Source organism: Globicephala melas, chromosome 1 (genome assembly GCF_963455315.2).
Source record: "Globicephala melas chromosome 1, mGloMel1.2, whole genome shotgun sequence".
Taxonomy (NCBI): Eukaryota; Metazoa; Chordata; class Mammalia; order Artiodactyla; family Delphinidae; genus Globicephala; species Globicephala melas.
In genome coordinates, this window is record NC_083314.1 from 42,238,158 (window position 1) to 42,254,966 (window position 16,809).

General features: G+C 46.5%; 1 protein-coding gene across 2 annotated transcripts in view; it reads left to right on the forward strand.

The window, feature by feature from the left end:
* The first annotated feature begins 424 nt into the window (after positions 1 to 424).
* The window catches only part of SMYD2 (SET and MYND domain containing 2), a 50,627-nt gene continuing 34,242 nt past the window's right edge, over positions 425 to 16,809 (forward strand). Inside the window, exon 1 of one of the 2 annotated variants that reach the window (XM_030873001.3) lies at positions 425 to 776. In XM_030873001.3, the coding sequence (XP_030728861.1) occupies positions 604 to 776 (173 nt within the window). In that variant the 5' untranslated portion in view covers positions 425 to 603. The remainder of the gene's footprint in view (positions 777 to 16,809) is intronic. The other variant, XM_060295184.2, reaches the window with a different exon arrangement.

Here is a 16,809-nt window from a genome sequence, read left to right on the forward strand (position 1 = left end):
CCCTCAGCACGTCAAACTTTGCTATTGTGGTTTCTCTTCGGTGTCCCCTGAGGACTCCTTCTAGGGTCCTTGACAAGGACAGAGGAACTGAACTTAAGGTTGAGAAGCATCTTGGGCCCCCCCGCCCCGCTTTCAATTAACCAAGCGCGGGTCACGCCACGGGGTTCTCCGGGCGGCGTTGGATACCTGACCCCCGGGCGACCCCTTCCCGCCCACCGGAAAGCCGGCAGCGTCCAGCGCTCTCCGTGGAGACGCCGCGGAGGCGCAGACGCCTCCCGCCCTCCTTCCAGGAGCCGCCTGGGATGCAGATCCTGGCAGCTGCCACACCGGAAGCGGCCCCGGGCGCGTGCGGGGCGGCAGCCGAGGGTCCCGCACGCGGGGCGGGGCCGCCGGGCAGGTCCCCCGCCTCCCGGAGGCGCGCGAGGGCCGGGCGGGGCCGCCGTCCCTTCCGGGGAGCGGTGGCTGCCGCCGCGTCCGCCGGGCAGCTTCCCACCCCGCCCCCCCACGGCTCTGGGTGACGCTTCTCCAATAACAGCTCGCGGGGAGCCGTAGCTGGGGGCTCCGCCGGCGCCGGGGACCCTCCGCGCCAGCCCGGCCGCCGGCATGAGGGCCGAGGGCGACGGCGGTCTGGAGCGCTTCTGCAGCCCCGGCAAGGGCCGGGGGCTGCGGGCCCTGCAGCCCTTCCAGGTGGGGGACTTGCTCTTCTCCTGCCCGGCCTACGCCTACGTGCTCACGATCAACGAACGGGGCAACCACTGCGAGTTTTGCTTCGCCAGGTAGGGCGGTGCGGGCCGGCGCCGGCGGCGGGCGGGAGCCTGGGGCGCCGCACGGACGGGCTGGTGGACCGCGGCGGGAGGAAGTGCGTGCGGCCCGCGGGGTCCTAGCGCCGGCTGCTCGCGGGGGAGGGGGCGGGCTGCGCCCTTGAACCCCGGACCGGCTGTGCCACGTGCATTAGGAAAGACCAGCCAAGTTCTCGCCGCACGTCCTGCGCGGCATGTTTTCCGAGTCGCTCCCGCGGGATGTGCAAACTGGCGAGGTGCAGGGTCCTGCCCTCACACGTGGGCTTGGAGCCAGGCTTCCTCCCAGCGCTGGCACGCACTGCCCACTCGGTACGTTGCCAGCGGGGCCCCAGGTTCGCGCAGCCACAGCCTGTCACCTTTAACTTGTGCTAACTGCGATGTGTTCTGTGGCCCACAGTCTCTTCTGCCGCAGATTTGCCGTGTTTTCTCCAAGGAACTTAATGACACTTAATATTTCATGTAAAGTACATGGCCCCTCTTCTTTCTTGTCACCCTCTGCACTTGGTATTCGGAGAGAAGCCAGAGGAGTACTGACCACACACCCGTGGTTCAGAGGGGCTGCACTGGTGGGACGTATCTAGCCCTGGTTTGGGACTGGGAAAACATGGCTGCTGGGGGGATGAGGCAGAACGTATGGCTGGAATTGGTATTTAATTGTAGCATGTCATGTATGTGTGTATATGTGTATATCTTCACATACACCAACACATAATTATATCTTCAAGCCTTATGATAGTTTCAGACGTGAAAGTCGTGTCAGAAGTCATGAATGCAACACTCTTTCCATTTTACAGGGGAGAAAACTAATGCCCAGAGAGGAAGTGTCACTGTGTATGTCTAGTCACACCCATAGTTAAGAAAATGAAGTCTGGTGTCTTCAGTTCTGCCCATTTCCTACCTAGTTAAGTGCTCAATAAAATTACTGAGGCAGGAAGCATGGCATTGGAGTTAAATTCGTACAGGGCCTTCCAGGACCCTGCTTTACTTTCTTTGAACCTCAGTTTCTTCATCTTTGAAGTGGAGATTCCTGGGCTAGATTAAGCCCACCTGAGGTCCTGCGGGTACCTTTGGAATACAGGTCTCAAGTCCAACACACGCTGAAGTACTCAATCTCCGAGACGTGTTCCTCTCATTCCACGGTAAGACAGAGCAAAAGAAGGGACAAAAGCTAAATACTATAGTAGTCTTGTCCAGACTCCCTGCCAGAGCTGTCTTCCGCTTGGGGGGACCTGGAAAGGAACTAGACACAGAATCATGCCGTGGGCAGCTTAAGGGCTGTATGTGATGTGGCTCTTTGAATTGGTGAGCCAGGAGCTGAAGGGTCATGGCACCACTTTGCGACGTTTGAGTGAAGTGAGCATTGGGTTTTCCCAAAGTTAAAAAGGCTGCTGTGTCTGGTCCCTTGATCTTCTGAGCCTTGCTGTGGCTCAGAGTCTGAAGCAGTGTGGGTGTCTGGAGTGGCAGGAGCAAAGCAAGGTCACCCAGCACAGAAGGGACCTCCCTCCATCAGGGATCCTGGTGATTCCTGGGGTCCAGCGTGGGAGAGAAGACTGCGGCACCAGGCACATAGTAGGTGCTCAGATGGTAGTTGCCTGACCACTCCTCCAGTGAATGAAAGATCAAATCCAGCTGGGTTCTCAGTGGAGAAGCAGAGCTGAGAGATTCTTCTCTTTTGCTGTGAGCCTCCACACTCTACCTACTACACACACCCCCGACCTTAGAACAGGAAGGTACAGTCAAGGTGAAACTTGGCAAATCACCCTGCCATATGGGACAGTGTTTGCCTTTGTTTTCCCTTTTTCTGAATGACATTCATCAGTGTCACTGTTGCCTTAGATCCCTCACCAGGGCTACCCCCTCCCTGCATTGGGGTGGGACTGCTGCACCCCCCCCTTTTCTCTGGCTTAGGTGAACTTCTGTCAACATCCACAGCTCCTTTCCTCTTTCCCCAAGGACTCATTTGAAATCAACTAAAATAACACACAAGAAATGATGACATCATGATACCTGTGAAATTAGAGATATATTTGTATTCCACTCTGGTTTCCATTAAATGCGATTAGTTTGGAATTAGTGGCTAGATCATTCTCATAGATTTAGTACCGTTTCCTCTGTCAACTGTCTGTATAGACCGAGGACAAATTATTCTGTCCAGCTGTACTAGAGGAAGGCATATATGTCCCCACGATTCCCCCAGGGGGTAGGAGCAGAATTCTCAAATACTGAAGCATACAGGGCAAAATCCACGACTTCCCCTCCCCTCCCATAAAAAGAAAACTACACCTTATCGTTTCTTGTACCAGAAGTTGAAGGTAAATAACGTTGCTTAAGACAAATGAGCCACTACAGATCTTCCCTATCATATTAATTGTATCAGGGTTTGACTTATTTTGAAGGAAAATAAGTGATTTTTTTCGGGAATAACTATGTTCTATAAGTTGAAAAATAATGGGAATTCTCTTAAGTCACAGTGGAGTGGGATTCTTACTGTCAGGGCAGTGCAGACAAAAGTTTGTATTTGTGTCACATTTACTCAGGGTGACACTTGGGAAGATGTGTATCTTGCCTCAGCTGCTAGAAGGCAGCCCCTAAAAATATACATGTCTTCCAGTTGGGAGCTGTCCTCATCAGACCTCTCAGATGCGTTTTATGTACACACACACACACACACACACACACACACACACACACACACACACACACACACACACACACACACACACACACACACACACACACACACACACACACACACACACACGTTGGCCTGGCCAGCATTTTGTGGCACAGTTTTTACATTATATTTCACTTGGTATTTGACATCTCTTAACACTTGCTAGTATTTGTCTCAGAAAGGAAAAAATCTGTAACCCTGGGTTCCATGAATATTCATTGTGTGTGCAGTTCCTCAGGAGGGCAGATGTACCTCTCTTGATCTTTCATTCTCTTGACTCATGGGTCATTTAAAGGCAGGAATATTGTCTTTTTTGTCTGTTTGTTCAGCGTATCGGGGCAAAGTAGGAAGGCCCACTTCACCTCCTTGGGCTAGAGCTGTTGGAACCTGGTTTCAGGAAATTTACATTCTGTCTGGCTCAGTCAGAGCGGTTGACGTAAATATTAGAATGTTTGCACGATCAAAATCCTGTGATTGAGATGGCCTATGTCGGCAGTTATACAGGTGTAATGTCCCCCCGATTTTTTTTTCTGTAGCAGCATTCATCTCTTCCCCACTGTTTTACCAAACTGAAGTCATCTTTCGTTGATCTTAATCAGTATTAAGAGATGTGAACCCTTGATCCTGTTCTTAAGGTTCTCTGAAAGAGCCCTGGGCCTGAAGCTGCTCTCGGAAGGGGGTGCCATCCCCAGGGCTGCTGTGATTCTGCTTATTCCGAGAACATTCTCTGAGACTTGGACAGTCTCTGAGGAGAGAAATGGCTTCCGATTGTTCTCAAATTATCTTGTTCTCTGAATGAAAAATTGGACACACATGCTCCAATAAAGGATTCCCTCCATCTTTTTACATGTATTTTTAAGAAATGGGTAGGAAGATTAAAATACACAGACAACAGATTTCCTTTAAAAAAGTTACATGAGAGAGTATAAAGTTAAACCATCTGTATAGTAGATAATGAGGTATTGGGTTGCCATTTTCAACATTTCAGTATTTCAAGTTTTTCGTTTATTTAGAGACTACAAAGGAGGGACTTCGGGGCCAGATTGACTGGGTTTGAATTCTGGCTTCATCCCTTCCCGATGGTTTGTCTTGAGGCAAATTACTTAACCTGTCTGAACTCCCGGCTTCCTGTATCTGTAAACTGTGCACATTAACACCCACCTACTGGGCTGGCCCTGAGACAGTGAAGTCAAGTGCCTAGCACGGCCCGGACACTTCGGGAGCTGTCAGAACTGGCCCCGTGTCTTGCTTGTAGGGACGTGTTTGATAAGCTCTCTTGGCTAAATGTTCAATAGTGTGATAACATAGTCTCACTCCAGGGACATTTTTTTATGGTGGTGGCATTGGGGTGGGGAAAACTGGGAAGGAGATACTGTATCTTGTTGGCCAACGGAGTCATCATTCAGATGGCACGTTGACCCAGAGTTAAAAGTGGCAGTTCTCAGCCTCGGGTCCCCCAGCATAATAATGGGCGTCTGGAATCAATTTTCAGTGTTTTTCGAAACCTGACAGAACTGATATGATTAGCCTACACAGATAAAGCTTTTTGAAACAAATGAGGCTCGTGTATCTCCAAAGTGCTTAGATACTTTAATACTCTTTTACCGTGGGATTAAACAAATGTTTGAAAAGAGAAATGGAGGAAAGCAGAATTTTCCACCTAGCAAGGATACCGTGGCTCCTCTCTGCTCTTTGCTTCCAGCATGATTCTTTCAGCTGTGGCAAGGAGCCGTCCTGCAGGACTTCAGATGTGCCGAGTGCCAGCACACGCACATTCTTCATACGCGGGAGCAGAGTTTCTGTTATAGCTTATCAGGGCTCAGTGACCAAGCTGCACATTTGGAAGCGATTTGAGATGAAAGAGACAGAACGGCAGCAGGATATCCTGAAGTGAAATTCAAACCCTGGTGAGTTAAAACCACCATCTAACACCTTTCCCTCCCAAAAGCAATTGCACAAAATCCTCTCACAAAAATGTGAAGATCCCACATAAAATGACGTTCCTTTAAATCGTGTTGCTCTTTGCAGCTCACAGAGCATTCCAGATACATTCTTATTTTGATCCTCCCAAGGATGGCCTGTGTAGAGAAGACCTTATCGCATTTTATGTAGGAAGTAACTGAGGGCTGGAAAGCTTGTTTCCTTGAATTTCACATTTTTGGGGTCAGATATTGATTGAGCGTGTCCTGGGGCCAGGCTCTGTGTCCTTCGTGGAGGGAACCATGTCTCCCTATTCTGAGTGTTGTTTTCCTTCCCTGCCCCTTTTGACCTGAATCTACTGTGTGGTTCACACCTGGACACAAGGACTTAAGTCACTTCTGATTTCTCAAGTGAATGCAATTTTTATCACCTCTCTTCTTTTGCTTCCCCTTCCCCCAAGAGATAATTCAACAGATTAACGCATTGTTTCTAAAAGTTCAACAAATAAATTGATTCAGCTGTCTTGTATCTTGTGCTGCTTTGGGTCCAGAGGTTTTTTATTCCAATGCTTTGGAATTTGCATAAGAGCTACATATATTCTTCTGTATTATCCACTATTACCTGATAAAATGTAAAAAGAAATACAAGGCTTTGGTCCTTTTGTGGGTTTGGGACATTTTTCAGTATGCTCGAGTTATTTAAGACGAGTTTACCATCTTAGTGTTTATAGCTACGTATAAAGAGTTTGTTTCTGTGCCCTCTGCTAGGGCAGCATGAGAGTATAAACCCCCTGTCTTTTTTTTTTCCTTAAACATACCCAGTCTTCAGAACTCTACTCTGTGCAAGGTTAAATGGGCATGGTTTGGAAACAGAATTCATGGTGCAGCTGTGCTAAGAGGCCCCAAGATGGTATTCCTGTAGGACAAGCATATGGCGCACTATCTGTCAGAAGATTCTTTTAAAGATCCTCAGAAATGTCTTAAATTTCTCTGGGAAGATCCAGGGCTCAGGGCTGTAGCTTGGCAGCAACTGGGCTTCAGGAGGACGCAGAACGGGTGAGAACCTGGGACAGTGATGTTGTCTGTTATAGAATTTGAAATAGCAGCAAAATGCAAAGTTTCTACTTGATTTTGGTGTTTGAGACATACCTCTTTTGCCTGAGGTTCATTATCCCCTTTCTTTTTCTTGTCAATATAAAGAAAATATGAAATAATTACAATTTTAAGCCACTTTATTTCTGCTTCCCAAGGAGGCAATCAATATTACAAATATCCCTTATGTAATTGGAGTCATCAGTAGTAACTGAGGTCACTCCCACCCATACACACACCTTGTTTTCTGAGTTCAAGGCGTGCTTTCATCTGATCTGCGTAAGGACAGTTTGACTGAAATGAATTTCTCTGTTATTGATTCTGCATTCCCATTTCCTGTTCTCTCACAGACAGCCCCTCTCTGGGTTTGCCTGTTTGTCTTTGCACCTGTGAGTATATATGCCCTGATCACCTCCAGGGAACTAGACAGACATGGAACAGGCCACCCTGATTGTACTTGACCAGATGCAGACTTTGCACCGTCCTTTGGTCAGCCTGGCGGCTAGGTGGTTTCTGGAGCAGTCCTCTTGCCCTGGAGAGGGGCCAGCTCTGGCACTAGAGGTCTCTCAGTCCCCTCTCAAGGGATTCGCAATATCAGCCTCTGTACACCACCATCACTCTCCCACTCACATCCCCAACCCTTGCATCTCTGGATTTCTAGCAAATCTGTGGTAGTTTAGGGGTGCAGCCCTCCAGCGGGGAATTGACTGAAGTAACTGCCTTTTCAGGGGCTGAACCCATGACCTTGGCCTCATTAGCACAGGCGCTCTAACCAGCCACAAAGCCACACACCTCACTTTGTGTAACTTCTGCTGACTCTGTTCCTACCACCCTTGGAGGCCTCCTTTTCAATTGCAAAGGCGTTCACACCAACACAATAGAACAGAAGGAAACCAGATCTCTTCTAGACTTCTCTGAAGGCCAGAAATATGCAATTTAGCAGGAAAATAATACCAAAACGTCTTGAGGGTTCAGGAAACAACTTATCTTTCTAGTCCATGCACTTGCTGAGAATCCAGCTGCGTGTCTCAGATTTTTCTTCAATCAAAAATTTAAAAATACTATGGAACTCCCCGTGCCAATTTATTAACATAAAATCCGGGGACAAAGTGGAAGGTTTCAGATGACTGAGTGGAAATATGGCATGTACGTTATTAACACGGATTGGGTTTGCTTTTTAAAGAAGGAGAATCCATAAGTGCTTATCTTTGGCAAGTTTATAGTCCCTAGAAACCAAAATAAACGCTCGCCTGTGATAGCTGAGCCACCGGCGTGTATCAGCAAGTGCACTATGACGAACAAGGCGTCTCAGAGCCCCGGGAATCTGCAGTCACCGTGGGGGAGAGGAAAACTAAGGGCGACGCGCTTACCAAGAAGCGAATTTCACACCGAGGCCTGAAGACATAGGCGTATCCTGGGGGGAGAGGTGGAAAGAAACCGGCTGACCAGCAAGATGCAGTTTTTCATCTGAGTCAAGTAAAATCTCAAGGATTTTATATCCAGGCACTCGCAAGGAGTTATGTTGCCATCTGTGGCAAAATGAAAAGATCTTGGACGGGAGGAGCTTTTTCTCTTCAGTCTGTGAGGACCAGGAAAGGCTCTTCAAGGGATATGGGCCCTGGGCTCACATCTTGTTGATTTTCCTCACCACAGCAGTGTTTGTGCAGGAAACACCCTGGTGCAATCGGAGAAATCTCTTATCTGTCAGTTGCACAAATCTGTAGCAGAGTGATGATTGCTGTTCACGGTGATAGCTTCACATGTTCTTAAAACCTCAACAGTAAGAGACATTTAATTATGAGCAGATGGTAAACTCCCTGAGAGCAGGGATTCTCTTTTTAATGTATTCAGCAAATATTTATATTTATGGAGCCCTCGCTGAGTTCTGAATCCCTAGGAAACAACTGTGCAGAAAAGGGACACCCTCCCTCCACAGAGCTTATATTCCAGGAGGTTTTATTCATCTTTATAAACCCGTTGTCGACTGAAGAAAAGCAAAACATGAGAGTTGTGAGTTAAGTTTTATTTGGGGCAAAATGAGGACTGTAGCCCGGGACACAGCCTCTCAGAGAGCTCTGAGGGACTGCTCTTAGCAGGTGGGGTGTGACGAGGTCAGTGTATATGCGATTTTGGTGAAGGGGCGTACATGCAGTCAAACACACATTTTGGCAGAAGGTTCCTGCCAGTCTCAGGAAGGTTGCTGCTAGTCACGACGAGCAGATGTCTCTGTTAATCATTTCAGTGCTTTTCTGGATATGAGAAGGTGTCAGAAATTGGGCTCATAAAATCTTCTGAAAATTTCTAACTATCTGAAGGCCTGTTCTGCCAGTTCTTTCCAGAGCACAGAGCGCCTCGTTCCTGATCTCCACCCTGAACTCCTTTTGGGGGTGTCGAAGGTCACCGACCGCGGTGGCTAGTGACCTCATCCTTGTAGAGGCAGATGGCAAGTGACAGAGTTTAGTTGACACTGTAGTGCATTGAACTTTGTCATTTTAGCAGATTTTTTTGTTAAAGGCATAAGGTTTTGGGTTGAGTGTTTTCCTTTTATGGAACACTGATAAAGTATGTCATAAAGAAAGCTCTTAACAAAGAAGTTTAATCACACACGCTGGTTCATGACTTATGCAAACTAAGGGAGGGCTTTGATCAGATAATAGTTTGGTCTAATAAAATTGTGGCATCCCTGCATTGGGTTAAAACAGCAGCACTTTGGGTAGACATTTTTTAGAAGTTGATGAAATTTAGTCTACTCATACACCTGAATAAATATTTCTAAATACTACTCAAAAAAAAAAACCTTTAGGGTTTTTTCACCTTAAAAACTTTCAGGCTCCCCAAGTAGTAGAGATTTAGAAACAGTCTACTTATTTCACTCAATATTTAATTGATTTCGGCACATGTTCAGGCCTTTCAAGGCACCTAGCTGCTAAATATTTTCTAGGCACAGAGGGGGAAAGCAGCCCACTGCCACCTTCTCTTTCTGCGCATCTTCAGAGAGTGGCCCTGGTAGGACTCCACCGGAGGGTCAGTGCTGCCTGCTGGCACGCTCCGAGGGCTGGGCATCTGGGGTGATGTTTGGGTCCACCTTGCTCTGCAGTGTTAGTTTCATTTCAGCAGCTCCAAACTGCTTATAGTGGTACATACACACACACACACTCACACTCACACTCGCGTGTCCTTGCACCCATAGCACCTTGTGCATACTTCCTTCATACACTCGCTCCTTGACTCAGGAACCAGGTCTTACTCAACTTTGTAGCCTAGCACTTAGCCTGAGGCCTGGCACCCCGTGACCTCAGTAAATATTTATTAAATGAATAGTCTCATTTCTGCAACTTATTTTACTAGCGGTTCTTTGGACAGGCCTCATCCCCTATCTATATATGTACATCACATACCAATATATATACAACTCTGCTTGTTCTTAGAAATGAATCCTTATAAATAACCAGAGAACCCTTCGTTGATCCCTGTTTTCTTCAGGACAGAATCTTGACTGCTCAAGTCCTCCGTATTCAGTGCTCTTCCCACCCTGTCTAGTGTTATCCCTCGCTACTGTTTCATTTAAACCCTAAACAAAATCTGAGTGGTCTTTCCAGTACCCCACAAAGGTGCTGTGTCATTCCTCATTCTTCCCAATGTCCACTTGAACCAGGAATGCTCCTCTGTGCCTTATTCCCCTACTTAACCCTCTAACTTCTTCCCTGGTAGGGCCTTCTACTCTAAGTCTGTTCATCCTGAACAGAGACCCAGCTCAAACTGCATCTCTTTTTTTTCTTTTTCTGGCCGCACCATGAGGCTTGCGGGATCTTAGTTCCCTGACCAGGGATTGAACCTGGGCCACAGCAGTGAAAACGCCAAGTAACCACTGGACCGCAGGGAACTCCCCACATTGCATCTCTTTTTATGAAGCTTCCTCTTCAATACTTCAGCCCACAATCTCTTCATTTTATTTAGTTAGTACTTTGTTTATTTGACAGGAGTTTACTATTTACTCTTTATTTGTATCTGTTCAAACGATATATAAGTTGGAGTTATCAAGGTCTAGTCCAAAATCGGGGTAATTCACCTAAGTAAATTGACAATTCGATTTTTTATTGTTTGACTGTAGGAAAATGAAATGAAGAGGATGAGAGTGTCACCTCTTAAAATTCTTCTGTAACCAATTAAGGTGCACTTTCTTGCACGATTTAGAGCAGGTCACATGTTTCTGGGGCCAGGAGTTAATACTCACGTTTGGAGGCAGAGGGCCTGACCATATTCTGGAACTCAGGCTTATCATTAGGTTATAAAGGTATTTTTACATGGCCTGTTTCTACTCTGTGGCCAGAATGTTGAAGTGAGGGGTGTTGTTAGGAACATTTTAAGCTTTTAAATAGTTACATTTGTATGACTTTTTTGTCCTTTTCCTTGATATTTAATCACCTAGGTGTTGTAGACCTTACGGCAACGGCAGTCATAGGAGGATCTAGTATTGTGCTCGTTACAAAGTACTGTTGATGACATCTGTCATTTATTGTCCCATTGGAAGAAATGGTGGCTGTTGCTTATTGGCAGTTCCTGTATGAGAGAACTCGTTGGTTGTTTCTTTCCTTTTTTTTTTTCTTCTTTAAATGGCATATTTATTTTTTCAGCTTTAAAAAAACTGTGGTAAAATATACATAAAACTTAAGCATTTTTAATGCTTTACAATCAGTGGTATTAAGTAAATTTGTGTAACCATCACCACCCTCCATGTCCAGAATGTTTTCATCACCCCAGACAGAAATTTTCTATCCTCTAAACATAACTTCCCATCACCCCAACCCAAGGGGCCGCTCTGAGGAGGGTCGCTCTGGAGCGAAGCCCCTCCTCAGGGCCCTGCCTTTCCCCAGGACCCGGTGCCCCACTCGGCTGGCACCTGCCAGACACAACACCAAAACGCAGCCCCCAGCGGCAGCCTCCTCCCTAGCATTTTCTCAGACTTAAAGCCGAGAACAAGTTAAGCAATTATGTGCTTCTTTAACCTCCTGTCCCAATACTGCACCTGGAGAATGAAAAAGTGAGGTGGACAGTTACCTGGGATGTAGCATCCCTGATGGGATCCTGACACAGAAGAAACACATGGGGGAAAAACTAAGAAACTCTGAACAAACTATATACTCTAGTTAATAATGTATCAATATCACTTCATCAATTGTAGCAAATGTACAGCTAATGTAAGATGTTAACAATAAAGGAAATTGTGTGTGTGCCTGGGTGTGTGTGAATGTGGGGGGCTGTAATGAGGGCATTCTGTACTCTTAACTTTTCAGTAAATCTAAAACTGATCGATTGGTTGCCACGTTGCAGGGCGTGTGGGATCTTCCTTCCCCACCAGGGATCAAACCCGTGCCCCCTGCAGTGGAAGCTCAGAGTCTTAATCACTGGACTGCCGGGGAAGTCCCTAAAACTGTGTTTTTGTTTTTTTTCTTAATATAGTCTATTACCAAAGAAAGTGAGGCGGGTCTGTCGTGATGATCTCGTGTGTCAGAGAGCCCCTCCTTTTGAGGGCCAGACATCCTAATGGGCGGTGGGTGCCTTAGGTTCTGGGGAAAAGGATCCCAATGTGGCTATGCCTAGACTGCCCAGGGGCAGGCCCCGCCCTGTATGGTGAAACTCACAACTCTGGGCCCGTGGTTCCAGCATCCTAATTATGTGCTCCCAGAACACCACGGTCCTGTTAAGGTTTTCCAGACACTGGGGCTGATGATGGAAACAGGGGACGCGAGTGATGGGTGGGTCTCATGGGTCTCATGGACGAGGGCCGAGTCCCTTCTGGAGGCGCGGCACAGGCCCCCTTGGGGTACAGAAGCCACCTGCTGGAAGGCCTGCGGGTTGAGCAGGTTGATACCTGGGTCCAACCCTGGCTCCTTCACTCCAGGCTGTGCGGCCTCAGCAAAGTCTCCCTGTCTACGACACTGACCCCACACGGCTGCTGGAAAGATCTAGGAAGACAGCAAAAGTCAAGTGGTTCGCACCCAGAGGGTGCAGGCCCACCGCACACCCACTCTCTACGGCTGGTGCCTGAAGTCAGCCGAGGAGAGGGGCGCTGCCCTGCTCTGCTCGGCACGTGATCCATGGCCAGCTTTCTGGGCAGATGAATGGGGTGCCCGCTTCCCCGGGCCGCTGCGTCCCGCCAGGCCTTCGCCCCGCTTCTAACTTGGCAGGGTATTCCATGCACCCTGCTTCACCTAGGCCCGAGGCAACCCTGTTCCCCTGGCAACACTGTACCCACATCACAGGCGAGGAAACTGAGGGCCAGATCACGTTTTAGGCGGGCTCTTAATTCAGCAAGTGTTCGAACTCGACTTGCCCACGGCTGTGTGCGGAGGCCGAGACGGGCCGGCAGCCCGCAAGCTTCTGAGTTTAGGTCTCTCCGGCCCTTCGCAGCTGTTCAAAGATGCCACCGTCACCTCGGCCGAGTGCCCGGGAGTTGGCTCGGTCACGTGCCCTATGGCCCCTGTTTCTTTCCTTTTGACTTCTCAATCGGTAGGCATCAGGGAAGTCAAAGGCAAATTGCAAGGAAGTGTCATTCTCATCTCCCACAAAATTTGATACAGAGTTTCAGAGGAGAATGTTAAATTTAAAAGCGCGTACATCTCTTCTTCTGGCAGGATTCAACTGTTAGGGATTTTACAGGGCCTGCACGATGAGGCTTGGTTGTAGGTGTTGTCCAGTGGCTGAAAAGAGTAATATAATGTTCACTGTTCAGTAGGGTCAGTAGTTCTCTGCTCTATCCATAAGCCTCATGAATTTTTTTCTTTCTAAGGCAAAGGTGAATTTCATCTCAACTAGAGCCTGCATTAAAACAAATCCTAAATTAGCATCCTCACCGTTTTTTCATTGCTGAGCCTGACTTTTCATGAATCAGTGATGTGGAGAGTCATGTCTACAGTATTTCTTTAGCTTTACTGAGGAATAATTGACAGATATGATTGCTGTATTTAAAGCGTACAATGTGATGATCTGATATACATAGAGGTTGTAGAGTGATTACTAAGGTCAAGATAATCAACACATCCATCACCTCACCTAGGTAACTTCCTTTTGTGTGGCAAGAATGCTTAAGCTCAACTCTTAGCAACTTTCAAGCATACAATACTGTCTTATTAACTGTAGTGACTGAGCCGTACAGTAAATCCTTATTCTTCCTACAACCGAAACTATACCCTTTGACCTGCGTCACCCCATTTCCCCCAGGGTCATCGTTTTATAACAAGGTCAACCATTCAGTGCTGACCACCAAGCCCAGCTTTATCCTTGTAAATCACAGCTCCTATTCCAATATTGGGGAAAACCTATTAGTTGCTGCCTTACTGCCCTAAATATTTCCCGCCTCCCCGGAGGCCCTGGGCTCTAACTTTTAACAAGCCTCAGAACAAAGCCTGATGCCCAGGGGAAGGTTCAGCCCTGCTCTGGGAAGACGTTCCCACAGCAAGTGGTCCCATTTTCACTGTTACATTGTGGATTAAAGTGCTATGTGGAGCATCTTTCACTGTTACACAAAAACCAGTACCCTGAATATTATCCTTGTCCCCTGACCAGGGTTATAATAGGGTTCTGCCACAATTTCTCCAATTTTTATTTCTCTCAAATAGAAATTTGCTAGTGTAACCACCCTCTCTGGGTGGGAGGCTAACTTTGTTTCTGATTGTCTTATTTCAACCCGTGGAGAAGTTACATTGCGCCACCGGGGCTTTTTTCCTTTTCTCTTTTTCATTTGGCCGGGACTGCCTCTGTTCCACAGAGCCTACTTGTCATTTCTTCTGTCACCGTTAGTTAAAAGTAATTGTTATTGCAAACCCACTCCATGCCAGTATCATTCTCTTTCATGGGGAAAACCCACGAAGCATTCATTTCAGTAGCAGAAAGGAGGGAGCTTGCAGGATCAAATCCTTTTGATCTCCACCAACAGCGCCTGTGGCAACGCATTTAACTAGCAGGAGTTGTTAATTACAACCCTAACTTGTTGATCTTCGTGGCTTCTCAATTTTAAAAGCAAGAAAATTAAACACGGCGTGTTTCTCCTCCAGTAGAAAATGACAGGAGCGTGTCTTCTAAGTTCTGTCCCAGTCGCTAATAATCAGATACTTGCATTTTCCTGTAACATTTCTTTCCTCCCTTTGTGGATAGAACCATTTCTTAAGTTCAAAGAGCCCTTCCATTCACAGCAGGGTAGATGTTTGCCTGTAAAACAAAGGCTTTAGAAGCATAAATCCTCTAACTATGAGTCTGAGTGACATTGTACTGAAGATATTTCAGGAGTTGACATCACTTAAAAAACACACACACACAAAAGAATGAAGGCTAATTAAAAGTCTAGTAGTCCTAGGCTTCACGGGTTATTTTCTCATTTAATTTGCATAACAAACCTATGAGGTAGAAACTGTATCTTTACAGTGGAGGAAACAGGTTCAGAAAGGATTACTAATTTGCCCAAGATCGCACAGCACCTCCGGCACCAGAAAGAAGAAGGGACTTGAGATGGGGAAGTAGGAAAAGTAACTCATCGTTTTCATCCTACATTGTGAAGTGGGAATCAGGAGGAGGCGGAAAGAAAGCTGAGCCTTCCTTTTTTAAAATTTGCACCTGGCTTCTAGAATATTTTCTTGTCATAGTTCAAAAATACGGCGTCTGCCACTTCATTCTGACCATCATCAAGGTAGCTAAACAACCTAATACATCCTGTGTGTGCCAGTCATTCTTTAAGAAGAGTTACATTGTAAAGTCTGCATTGCAGAGAAGAATGCTTCAGCGCTCTTCTTCGGCAAATTTAGCACTCAGAAACACTCAACCCAAATGGATGACCATAGGCCTAGGCCAGTGGTTCTGCATTCTGGAAGCACGTTGGATCCGGGTAGTTCTCTAAAACTCCCAACACAAATCAATCTGATGAGAACTGCTAGACCCAACCCCACCCCCAGACGGGCCCATGCAGCCGAGGTTGAGAGCCACTCCGAGAGGTTATGAGTGTGATTTCACCAGTAACTTTCCTTTAGTTCCCTTCCTTTTCAGTTATTTCACTTCATTCCTCCAAATGACCTTTATTAATCATTTCTTTGAGAGCAGCTTTCTTTTCTTGGTTTTTACAGTCTTTCCCCAAACCTCCTGGACAATTCAGATCAGGTTACATTGCAAATGAAAGATTTACAGCTGTGTCTTCTGCAAGACCAGAGTTTATTCTAAAAGCCTGTATATTGCTACAGTGAAAATGGATCTCCCATATGAAGTTTCTCTCTGGCTAAACTTTGCAGTCAGCAATAGTCAAACTCTCACAGGAGCTCTCTCTTTCTCTCTCAAACACATACACAGTGCACGTTCCAGCTCAGCAAATTTTAGTTTGGGTTTCAACCATTAGACTTATGAAACGTGTACATCTCTCCCTATGAAAAGCTATGGGAAAAACTGAAGCACGTATCAGGATAATTTAAACAGAGCTCCCGTCCCTACCCCACTTCATCGAGAACTGCTATTACCAACTAGATCAAAGTAGATTCTTATGCTGTTCACTCTCCGCAATTGGCTTAGCTTCTCTCCTTTTCTACTGTGAAGGCCGTTTGGCCCAGGAGAATCTTTGCTAAGAAAATTCCCATGTAGCCAGGCAGATGACTCCATAAGCATATATACAGTAAAATCTGCCTGTGAGCCAGGCAGGGCTTTTCTATTGTTTGTGAGAGCTGCAGTGTTCTATCACCCAGTTCCCAGAGGACACAGTCCTGCTTGGACTGGCCCAGTGTCTGAGAAACACCTGGATTTAGCACACTGAATGAGACAGAGGGACCTTCTTTGCACAGATTGAATACAAAAGTAATCCTTATTTTATTCCAGTCTGCTTCAGGTGATATTGATTCCTCTGGAACAGTTGATTGAGAGACCCTCTGTGGGGATGCTCCCTCCCCAGATCTCATTTTCAGAAATGATCCTGGATTCTCCCCATTGCATCTTTGAAGCCAAGTAGCATTAATGGGATACCACTGGAGCTGGGACATTATGCAGACCAGAGTAAAGAATGCCTCTATTTATACTTTGTTATTACTGTCATCCAGACGCATAGATTATTTTTGTTTCATGTCACAGTACTCAAGGAAGGATATTTTTGCACGATGGAGACATAGTATGTACCTTGATGTGTGAATTCTGATTCTGCTACCCACCTTCTGAATGACCGTGTTGGGTTAGATATTTCACCTCTAGGATCCTCAATATCTTCATTTGAAAAACGGGAATAATAACTTCTTCACAGCTGATGGAATTATTACAAGAGATCAGTTTTCAAACTTTTTGGTCTTTTTTTTATTGGAGT